This window comes from Aythya marila (genome assembly GCF_965140915.1).
Source record: "Aythya marila genome assembly, chromosome: 11".
Classification (NCBI taxonomy): domain Eukaryota; kingdom Metazoa; phylum Chordata; class Aves; order Anseriformes; family Anatidae; genus Aythya; species Aythya marila.
Window position 1 is genome coordinate 6581496 of NC_139052.1, and position 12563 is coordinate 6594058.

General features: G+C 35.6%; 1 protein-coding gene across 2 annotated transcripts in view; it reads right to left on the reverse strand.

The window, feature by feature from the left end:
* RORA (RAR related orphan receptor A) overlaps positions 1-12563 on the reverse strand; it is a 374669-nt gene that overhangs the window by 113700 nt on the left and 248406 nt on the right. For both annotated transcript variants that reach the window (XM_082769295.1, XM_082769291.1), the window contains exon 2: positions 29-58. In XM_082769295.1, the coding sequence (XP_082625421.1) occupies positions 29-58 (30 nt within the window). The remainder of the gene's footprint in view (positions 1-28; positions 59-12563) is intronic.

Consider the following 12563-nt stretch of genomic DNA (forward strand, 5'->3'; position numbering starts at 1 on the left):
GAAAACCAAATCAAAAGATATTACTTACATGTATGAGTCTTCTTTGTTACAGAAATACCTGTAGGGAAGAAATGATCCCAATGTTAGCAAAATGACCACTGTGTAAATTCTTTTGACATTTATTTCATTGTTAAACTATTTTATTTCAGGCACACAGCTGCCACTACAAAAGAAGAATGAAAATTGCAATGATTTTTTTTTTTTTTTTTTTTGTCAGAGCAAGCAGCAGCTCCCTTCTTTGCATGCAGGCTTTAATATTACATTGTCTCTTTACACCTCCTCAATGAATGTTTCAACACACAGCAATTACATTTTGTTGTTGGCGTGTTTATCTACCTGACTTTCTTATAAAACAGAAGCTGATGCAAACCAAGGATATTGACAACACTATGGAAGATCCATCTTACCTCACATGGTTAACAATTTTACCACACTCATGTGACATAGCACAGATGAACCTACCCAGACAGAACAGACACAAAGAGTACAATTTATTTGCTACGTTATTAAGTTCTAGTACTTCTTTGACTGCCAGCTGTGGCCTTTGCTCATTGAAACCAAATGAAAAGCTCTCTCATTGATATGGCATTACTTGCCGTAATTCCAAGCTAGATGCAAGTATCTCCAAACTGTTAAATGTATACTTTCTGAAGTAATAAAGATGTATTTATACTAGACGGGCATGTGATGGCAATCATCAATGACCATCAGACTAGATGGTCTAGTGCCAGTGAAATGTGAGAGGCATTTTAAAGAAAGCAACAAAATGAACAGAGTGAGGCAAAATTCATAATACCAGATAAAGATAAAATTAACTCTGTTAAATGTCATTGGAATTCATGCTTGAATCCAAACAATGTTGTCTTCACTTTAGCAGATAACTAGTGCTGTACTCAGACTGCAGAATTTAAGCTTCACTTTCCTTGGGGGGAATTTTATGAGAAGAATAAGAAGTTATTGGAAGCAGAACAAGTATTTGAAATATTTCATTTATGATTAAGGCCAGTAATGAAATTTTGGAATTGGAATCGTTTGGATTTCTTTTTATTAAAGAGAGAGACCTCCTCCTTTAACTACCCTCTTGCAAAAACAAATCACTATGGAAAAAGCAGGCTTCTATTTCAGGCCTTTTACTTTGTCGCACAACATCTCAGGGAGACAGCAACACATTATAAGGAGTCAGAAGAATGTAGATATCTTACCTGCAAATTTAGAGAGCTTACTTTTAAAGCCAACAGTTTTCAAAGTAATCCTGATTTTGGTATACATCTAAATCCATACTGCCAACCCAGTTATTTAGATATCAAGTCAACATAAATGTAATGAGATTCTTTTTTGGTTTAATTGTATCCGTATTGCTATCGGTCTTTTGGATTTGAACCACCAAGTTCTGCAAGTGTGAGCACTGGAACCTTTCTTTTCCACTCCAAATAGAAGCTGAGTCTCCAAGCTTTGTGAAAAGGTTCTAGGCAGTTAGTTCCTTTGAGTAGTTTTGTAAGTGGCAGATACTGGGAAGTAATTTACAAAAATCAGACTACTGGGTCTTGATTATGTATGTGTATTGACTTAAATCTGAAAGGTCCCAGCCAAACCTCCCCATTCCTCATTCCAGGAACCCTAGAGCCACAGTAAACAAAAAGAACAAAAGGAAAACAAGCATAACAGAAAGAAAGCCATTCAGTTACAGAAGTAGCTACTACAGGCTGCAAATTCATTCTGTAAATCAGGATTTTATAAGAGCCAGATTTCTCTGATTTTCATTCCCATTCAGTCATGCCTGGGTGGCTCAGAGCAGTTGGTCAGCTGTATGCATCAAGGAGGTGAGTGTTACTACAGGAGTGAGAAAAAGCAGAGACCTGAAGTAACTAAGGCAAAGCCGGAGAAAGGCCAGTGAAAGTGTGCTTTTTGCCATATGCAGTCCTCCCCCCAGGTTTTTCTTAAGGTCCGCCTTACTCTTTGGATTTGAAATGACAGCTGTCATTAGGACACTTGTTCTTCTACCAAGGAAGAGCATGTTCCCTGTCTTCTTGCATGACTGCTGAAGAGCATGCACAGCTCTCCACAGTATTCATTGCGAGGAACTGTCCCAGTACTTCCTTGGCAGAAGTACCTGCCCCTGTCCTAGCTTGCTTGGCCAGCTCCTACAATTTTAAGGATGTTTCACTGAATAGGAAATGCAGTGGGAAAAGGTCTTTAATCTGAACACCATTTGCAAAACTTCCTTTCCCAACACCAGTGCTAATGAATTGATACGTCAGTGCTCTTTCAGCATTATGGGAGCCATATGTGTACTTTTCTCAGAAAATAATGCTTTCTGTAAAATCTCTTTGAACAGAAAGTGCTTATGCTGTCACTTCTGATTACTCACAGCCTCTTCACAATGGGATTTGCCACAGCACAAAACAGACTTAGCTGTATTCACTGGCTGAGGGACTACTTTCCCCCATACATGAAACAGTGATGGAAACATTAGCATTTATACTTTTTGACTTATTTTTTTTTAATATGAAATGAGTGCTGGGTTTTTCCAATCATATGTTTCCACAATAATTACTGATTACCATCTGATAAAGACTTTTAGCTGTTTTATGCAGATGTTTTTAGATAACCTTTTATAACAACACAGAAGTGGGGTTTGGTTGTTGGTTTTTTTCTTTCTGTTTACATCATCATCATAATTATGTTTTTAAATGTAGCAAACAAAAAAAAAAGTATTTTGCTTTGAATTGAATTTTTTAAGTGATTAATTGTGATCTGGTGGAACCAGGATAAATGTTGCCAGTGAGTTCAACAACATGAGATTTAAATTAACCAGGAATCTTCACTTACGTTAAAATTAGACTAACTTTCAGTTCTAATTCATGAATTTCCAAGAATCTTTCCCTGTCACATCAGTAACTATAAGCAACTGGAAAATGTAAGGAAAAAAGTACTGGCATATCCAAACAGTTACTCGGGTTAGATGCACCACAGCTAGTGCTTTAAATACCAAATATGCAATGCACTCCTACCTCATTGCGATCTGTTTTAGCCTTAATGCAGGAGGCTGGTGACTGCCAGTCAAAACACCTAAGAAATATAATCAACTCCCAGAAATTACTGTTTTATGAAAAAAACAGTCTGAAAGCTACTTCATGTAAGAAAGGAGAGTTGCATGAGCTTTGGCTTCCTCCTGGTCTGTGCTAACTCCCACTTACATAAATGTCTGTACGCCTTTCCTGGGAGTCGTATCCTACAGGTCTTATGCAGACAACTCCACAGTTCTTTTGAAATTGACAGGATCTCTTGAGAAGCTAATTCTGCAAGTTCAACATACTCAGCAGTTTTCTTCACAGAACTGGGCACGATTAACTCGGATTACTCTTGTTCATAAAATTTATGGGACTGGACCATAGATTTACGTAGATTTGAGTGGACATTATATAATAAAACTAAAACCTAATACAAAGCTGAAAGACAAAGATGTATTTATTTTTGTGGAGTGGAGTGCAAATGACCTGCTGATTCCTTTCATAATGTGATTTAATGTAAAAACCCATTTTTTAAAGTTTATCCTCCTATATATGGCATCATTTCAAAAAGTGACATAACTGAGTAATATGTGATCACTTGCCATTATTAGCACTATCCTAAACTGCCAGCTTTTGATTCTATAACAAATAAAAAATAAAATTAAAATAAAAAATAAAATAAAACAGGGCAAGAAACAACCCTAACTTCAGTGCAGCAAGACTTCCTGACTTAACCAACTAGACTTCAAAGTAAAGCAAAGGAAATGTCATGAAAATACCACAATATATCACTGCCGTGGTTATCAGTGAGTGAAAGTTTCAGTATTACAGTTATCACAGAAATTATCACTTCAGCAATGCAATTTGACATTCCTGATCAACACAAAATCTTAAACAAATTAACTTCTTAGATATACTTTTCATTGTTGCTATGCAGTGCTCTTTGCAATAGCAATCAATTGTTTTAAATGAAAAGAATTCATACCACATTGCCTTTCCCCCTCCCGCCTACTGCATTTAATTTGCCATGATGGGTGATATTTACAAAAAGAGCTTTCCGTATGCAATGAACTTTGAAAAGAGTATCTACCAACAGAGACAGGATATTCTTTTGCAAGCGGTTAGCCTGACTGACCTTCACTAGCCAACTTCAAATAGAGATAACAATGTCTTCAAGTACAAAAGGAGACTCAGATATTTTATACATCATAAGCTATTTCTCACAGTTTCCCATCCAAATAGAGAGGCATAACGAAACGCTGCTTACTCTGAACCTAGATCCCTGCTGCTGTTGTACAGTTGTCAACTTTCTGTATTTCAAGAGGAAAACATACTTTGATGTACAGAATGATAAGGAAAAAGTCCCCTGTCTGGCAGAATACATTACTCTGCAAAATATCAAAGGAGGATATTCTTGAGAGCAATTTTCTTAAACCTCCAGGAAAACTGTTCCCCAGAAATTTATATGGATAAAGACATGTGTTGCTGGCAAACCTAGTAACTAATCTTCAGGACATATGTTAAACACCACTGTGTTTCCTTCCTTTTGTAGAGTTTGCTTTGCTTTTTTTTTTTTTTTTTTTTTTTTTCCATAAATCAAGTGATTCTCATTAGTCTGATGACAGTATATGGTTGTAAGATTGCCTACATGTATGATGCTTGTCATGTGTGTGTGTCTGTGTGCGCGTATAAATGTTTTACTTACTTCTAACCTCCCCCATAGCCAGCACTGTGGCTCTAGTATATTCTGGAACTTAGCACTTTTGTGACAAATTGTAAATCTTTGGAAAAAAAGATTAAATTTTTAAACTCTATGCCTCCTGCCTAACATACTGTGTAAAATCAGAAAGAAAATGTATTACAAGCTTGGATCCCACTGCGTTCCATCCTGTCACTCCACTTCTTTTTTACTTTGTCACTACACAAAGCTAGCAATTAAGGTGGAAGATTATATGTAACACTTGGGCACTTGCAGAGAACCTACCAAAGCAGAATAATAGATCTAAGCATATTCAGACAGGAGTTCATTCTTTTAGAAAGTTTAAAAAGGGTTTATTTTAAGTCTGTATGGATCTCTGGTTTGAAGAAGCTTTGTGGCCTTTATAGGCACTGTTTATAGTGACCAAGGTAAAAAATAATGTGCATAAAAGTATAGAAAATACAACTCAGGTGGATTTAACCGAAGAAAATGTTGCAAAACAGTGTCCTTGTCTAGGACAAAAGAGCCATTAATGATGATCAGCACATATTACTGAAAGTGCTCCAAGTAATTTTAGCACTTTGTTTCAAAAATTGTTAATGCACACTAATGTTTATAGTTCACTCAAAAGAGAAACAAATTATGTGTTAGGGTAGCAAGGATCAAGGACAACATTACACAAGGTACTATAGAAGTATAGTACCTACGCACTAGGACTATAAGAACAATGAAACTTCCTTTAATTACAAAAAAAAAGTTTTTTTTTTTTTTTTTATAAGCACTTTGAATATGATAACTGTAATATATATATACACATGTGTGTGTATATACATATACATATATATATATATATATATATAAAATAATCCATTTTTTCCCAGGCTTATTCACAGCTTTTACTGACTAGGAAAGAGTTCACCATCTGAAACAAGTTTTTCAGTCAGCTCTAGATCATGCGTCTGTTATAAAGTCCACGATAATACACCAAAGTCCTAGAAAACAACACTGACCTAAATGTTTCAGTCAGAAAAAAAGAAAAAAAAAACACACTTGTTTTCCTAAGATTCATAGCTGTTTCTTATACCTAAGTCCTATTTTTCAGAATTTTATTTTTGAGTTTTTCTAGTCCTACTTCTAGAATCATATGGTTATTTCAGAGTTAGCTACATTGTTATTATTATTATTCCTTTCTGCTCAAATATGGATACAGGATATTTGAGGAAAAGAGATTAAAAACCAAGTTTTCTTCCTCCCCTCCCCCCCTTTTAAAATGTATTATCCTTATTTTACAGACAGATGACCTTCTTAGCCCTTGCAGCTGAGACTGGCTTCCTGATTCTGAGACTGACTTCCTGCATTGTCTAAGCATTTTATGACTTCATTTTTCAGTATGTGACAGCCTCCCCTGACAAATGAGCCTTAATATGCATCTGTGAAAATAAATTACAAGTCACTATAATTCTTTCAAAGTTACAAAGTATTCACAGGAGACAAAATATCACTATCAGGAGAATTATTATTTGTAATCTGTACAATTCTCAGTTAAAAGAATTCCCTGTTCCTTCTAGATTTTCCCAAACCAGAAAGCAGTCCCCAAACTGACTTCAAACCTCTAGCGCGAAAATTACTCCAAACAAAACAAGAATTTTTCATGAAAAAAACGAAAGATACAAGTTTCTGTGTTTAAAGCCAAGATAACAATATAGATCCAGTTAATGTTAGCCCAAAAGTGAGATACTAACTTCTCATTTATGATAAATACTAAGCAAACCATTTCCCCCATATCATCATCCTGGACAACTGGCCACATCAAAACTCACTCCAAAAAAACTTTCAATAAGTAATCTGTTCCTACCTGTACAGAAACCTGAGCTTAATACTTGTTTGATGCTTGATGAAGAGTCACCTTGTTATGCCTGGATCCCTCACATGCAAACAGTTGGCACCATTGCACAACTAGGAGATGGATCATCTGATGGCACAAAGCACTTTTTCTTTTTTCCTGATGTGTGATGGAATAGTGAACAAATGTGAGAAAACGATGAACGAGACTTTTGGCTGTAAAGAAAATGATCTTTAACCACTTTTTTTTTTTTTTTTTTTTTCTTACAGCCTCACTGAAGATCCCTCTGAATTCTATTTCTTTTGTCCTCACAAACAGTGGATAAGATTAGGAGCAAGGAGACGAAACTTCACTAAATAACCATTATGTTCTTATGTGACTAACATCACCGCGTTACGTGCATGTACAGCTGCAGCACAGGCTAAGTATCCATTCCACACTTGCACCGTATTTCACATATTAAAAGTCAAAGACAGTTCGGAACTGTATATAAAAGAGTATTTCCAGCAGGAAATAATTTTATAAAAAAAAAATAAAATTATAAAATTTTATAAGAAAATTTTGAATGAGCTTTGTTTAAATGACTACTTACTCTACAATTGACTGAACAGATCACAAACTAAGAATTTAAAAATAGTCTTGCAGAGCAAAACAATCACAGTGATGGAATCCAGTTGAATGTACAAAGTTTCAAAAATCCAAGCAAATTACTACAGCTCTGGAAGTAAACTACAAATTGTGAAGAAAACCAGCACTTCCTAAAAACTGTCACAGGCGTTTCTAATGTTGTATATTTACTTAAAACCATGAGCCTTACTGTAAGTCATTGTTTTATGCAGTTTAACAACAACAGCAGAATACTGCCAGAAGTATGGCAGACACCGCTGCTGTAAGCTGTTTTTTTTTTCTCCCACTGACATTCAAAGAACAATCTCCTCTATCTGAAGGATCTGTCCTATCAGCACACTAATAGGAACCATTTTTTAACTTGCACCAGATATGCAGGCAAGAAGCTCTGGAATATATGTAGTTTCCTGAGGGGAATCAGTCCTTACGACTGGCCCTTCCTAGCATTTGCTTCACAGACTACTGCTCTGCTTACTTTCTGCTTCATGTGATCTTAGACAAAGAAAATATCTCAGCTGATATAAACTGTTACATGGTGAGCATCATTTCTGCAAACTTCCTACTGGCTGAACATCAGCAAGAGTTGAACAGCACATTTGTAGAAGCAGCAAGTTTGGCACATGCGCACAGGGATGCGTGGGAGGGTGGTAGCTACTTGCCATATGTTAATTCAGGCCAACAGCTTTCACTCATTTCTCCAGGTACACGGACATTCAACCATCCTCAGAACAAAACGGAAACTACCACACAGAGGTCCAGGAGCTGCAGTACTGGCTGAGACAGGAACCGTGTGATAAAACTGCAAGCTGCACCAGTCCCGACTAGACCAATTCTCACCTCAAGGCAGTTCTTCAAGACAAGAGGTAAAATAAGCCTCAGGGCCCCTGTTCTGTGCCTTCAGGTAGCTCTAACTATGATGTGAACATCTGCATACAGGCTGCTAATGCTTTCACAATGGTAAAACAAAACAGAATATGAAACAAAACCAAACAACTATCAAACGTGTAGCTGCAGTCATTACTTATATTCAGTATGCTAGGAATCTATTAAAGAATTTTTTAATATATTAACAAATATTTTAAATATATCTTTATGATTTAAAATGATCTGATGGATATTGTTATATCAAGGAAGGAAAATACTGGACTTTTATTCTGAATGCATTTTAAGATACAATTTTAGATTACTTCTCTTATTTTATCCTATAATACCTTGCAATAAAATATTGTAAAGAATACATCCATTTGTCTTCTGTGCTAATGCTGAGCACAGAAAATTGTCTCCTGGAGAGCAGGAGACTATCATTGAAATCCTCTCAGTAATTTTGTGACCAGAAAAAGAAATTGTTTATGAGTTGTCCATGAACACAGTATGACTATAAAATCCATAAATATGAGAGCAACAGTTTCTTCTGGAATCTGTATGCATTTAGAAATGCAACAACAACAAGAAGAGAAATTCAGTTCCTTAATTCATGAGTTACTGATCTAGTATGTTTTCTGAACCTACATCCAGTGAATATTGGTGCTGCAATGGGCTGCCTACTCTTACATGTAGCATGCTCATCTATGAAATGAATCATTTCAGATTCAGGCCTCCAGCATTCAGTAATACAAAAAAGTTATTTTCTCATCACAAAACCCTATCTTGTTGAGCAGCTCATAGCACGTTGTGCCATATACTGCTTGGTATCACAGAACCTATTTGATATAGTGCCAATAGGCCATGCCAGATACTCTTAAATCTTACAGAATGAAAGCATGTACTGGAAACCCTCTGCTGCTCTATGTATATACAGCTGACACTGCCGTCTTTTCTGTAGTAGCTTGTTCTAGGCTAATTAAAAGTCACAGGTCTCTGAAGTCTGTATGCGTCCTGGGAGTATCTTTGTCCAGGTCTGTCTCATACAACTATGTGCCATTTCTCTGCATTTCTTTTGGAGAAGTGTCACTAGATGCAACATTCCATTCTTTCCATCATCCAAATTTCCATCTAAGTTTAATTATTTGCATTAAACCCCATATAATATCACATTACTCAAGATGAAAGTGACTTGTCAGCATCAGGTTGATTCTGTGTGTCAGTCTGACACTGAACCCCATGGATTCTTCAGGTGAAAGGAAGGAAAACATACAGGGTTGTGTTCTCAGCTGCTCTTTGATGGGAATATACTTAGTTTTAAATGACTGTGTATATATAACTCTTCCTATAAAATAAAAACAAAGTCCAAAAACAAATCTGAAGGACATAATGGTTTTGGATTTCAGGAGCTTCAATTCTACATCTGTGCATCTATCCTCTTTCCTACATCAGTTTAAATCAAAGTTGGCATGCAAAACACTTGGTTCAGAAGTATGCTGCAACATGCCCTGCAAGTTTGTTATATCAAAGTGTTCTCCCTCTGTTCAGCAGTTCCTACTGTCCTACTACAAATACTGCTTTGTCAACTCTGTAATGACAGTCACTTGGGACAAAGAAGAGATACATCCATAGACTACTCAGATGCACCACTCTGACGGCAGTGAAAGGAGCTGGCCAGGCTGTAAAATTGGGATGAAAAAGGATGTAGAAAACTTGCTACATATTTTAGCTGAAAGATGGCATTTTGACTAGCACAATCCCCCCGATACACCACAGATGAGGCTTCTCTACAGAGACAGAAAAAGTGGTGGGGGGAAGGACACTATCAAGTGATTTATCAACCCCATTTGCTCTGACATACAAGTTGCTCTGGGAGATCTCCAATCCAAATATAGCCACAATAAACTCCAGGTTAACTTTTGAGAACAAGCAGGAATATCATACAAGGTGATATGTTTGCAAGCTACAATAACTTTTTTTTTTTTTTTTTGCCAATTTCTTACATAACATACAATCAATCTACAAAATTGCACTTTACTGAATGGCTGACTATATGTAGAATTGCAATGTCTGCAAACATCTGAGGCGTTTAGTGAAAAATACAATTATATTCAGTCAAACTCAACAATGTGAAGATTTATCCCACATCAAAAAGAACACAGCTCTCTCATGGGTACTTCTTTTGTTTTCCTTGGTGTTACTCAGTTGACATTTTTGCAATACTTCACATCATCAAGTTAGCTTTTATATATCCTTAAAAAGCAAATGTTATCTGCCATTTACAGACAAAGAAACAGAAACTAAGTAGTTATGTAATTGCAAGTCTTGGATTTGTAAACTGGGTTGCCTGGCTTAGAGCACCAACTTTAATTCAAAAACTACAGTAAGAAAGTATTTTCTTACTGTATCTTTCACAATCGGTTTCTGACTTCATCAAGATGAGTGAGATATCACAAGATAAGCAACAAAAGCAAATTTTTAACAATATGCTAATCTCATCCTATTACGGATTTATATTTTAGAACTGAACTTTGGGCCTCTATTCTAAAGGTAGTTCTTGTAACAATGTGCTAAGATGACATTATCATATGTGCTAAGACAAGATCTTGTTTATATTTACATATATATATATATAAGACACAAAATATTTTTCCTGTAAGTTTTTCAAATCACCCTATGGTATTTGATAAATACTAGACACTAAGTACAGCACAGTGTTGCTTTCTGTATTTCTAAATCATTTTAAATGACAACTGATTCATAAGGTACCCACTTCTCTGTTGTGCAAGCCCTTTCAAAACCACAAAGGAAGTTTATTATGCAGAATGAATTCCTTGGTTCACTCCAAGGACTTAAAGCAGACTTCCATCTACTTAACACCTTGGATGAATTTGGCCCATTGTGCAGTAAATGAAGCCAACTTTGGATATCAATTTCTTACTACAGTCATAGGATTATTTAAAATGTAATTGAAAAATCATCAGTATTTTTAATAAGGAGTGTGTTTTCTTTGCTCAATTACTCAGTTAAGTATTTATACATCTATATTTTTGATCCAGAAAAAAATGATTTCTTAGTCATTACTTTATCTATCCCAACTGAATACTCTAGCTGTAATGTACATGTACATTTGCCTTTCATTATTCTTCTGAGATTGACTGTTGCAAAAATTGTAATTTTTCAAGCAGCCTCCCATCATGGTAACTTTTCCCTTTTTTTCTTTCAAAATATACTGAGGTTAAATCTCAACTTTTCATTGCTTTGCTCTCATGAGGAAAAGAAATAAAATTCTATTATGTCTTCTTGATCAGCTTCGATGAATGAGGGGAAAATAGAGAGAGGGAAGGATTTGTGCTAGAAGTTTATGCAAAATTTGAGTCTTGAATATAGCACAAGTAGCACTTCAACACTTCAGACTCCTTCAGTGCTGAGACCCCTGGAGAGTTGAGTTTAAATCACTAAATTTATTTCAGGAAAGGGGAGAACACTCTGGAGAAAACTCTGTCGACTCCAGCAAAATTAATAAACTGGTTGCTGCTGATGTGAACTACATTTCCTGGCAAAAGTTTGACAAATTTCTAATTCCCTCTTAGCTAGCTTGTGAATACTGCACTTGTTGCTCCTTTTTAACAATTATTTAATACTATAGCACAAAAGAAATGATCAAAATTGCTAAGTTTCACTCATCTAGCATTTTCAGTGCCAGTTACAAGTGATAAAGGAAAATTATGACCTACCTCAATGGTAGGTCTGTCAAAAATGGCAGCCTATTCTTTCTCTATTAAAAAAGTTAATGTTACTAGAAAATGTATTAGTTAATGTACTAGAAAACAAGTTTAATCCCCATTAGATCATTTCAGTTCAAAGAAATCAGAAGTAATAATTTGAAAACAACCTGAAATTAAAAAAAAACACATAACATTACATATTTTTTTTTATTTGAGACAGAAGCCATATATGGTGTTGTATATGCTACAAATCAGAACAGAATTAGTTAAATTTGTCATCTAACTCCATTCATTTAGTATAATTATACCCTAACCTTGGTGGCACACACTTTTCAGTTTTTCTTCTCCCCCTTCTTAAAGACCTTTACTGCTTTTCATTTCCATATGTTTAGGATGCCAGCTGTTTTACAGTGTTCATTGCACTGCTGTGATGGTTGGTGATAGATGGTACAGTTCTGAGCAGTTCCCTATACTTCGGGTCTAGGGGAAAACCTTCAGTCTTCGAAAAGAAAAAAGATTATGTTCCAGAATTGAACGCAGTTCATAACGTGTTTACATGGCTTAAGAAATACAGCAAGGTGTTAACCCTTTGACCTTAAGTATATTTTACAATCTCTATAATAAAACTTGCTATGAAATATCTGAATTACACTAAACAAAACAATAAAACATAAATTAGAACAGAGTCCATTTGCTTTTTATCACATACTATGAAAACTGGTGTTTAGCATTTCAGAAATACAAGTCAAAAAGGGTATCTTGAATCAGTACCCTGAAAACTCCATGTTTACCTT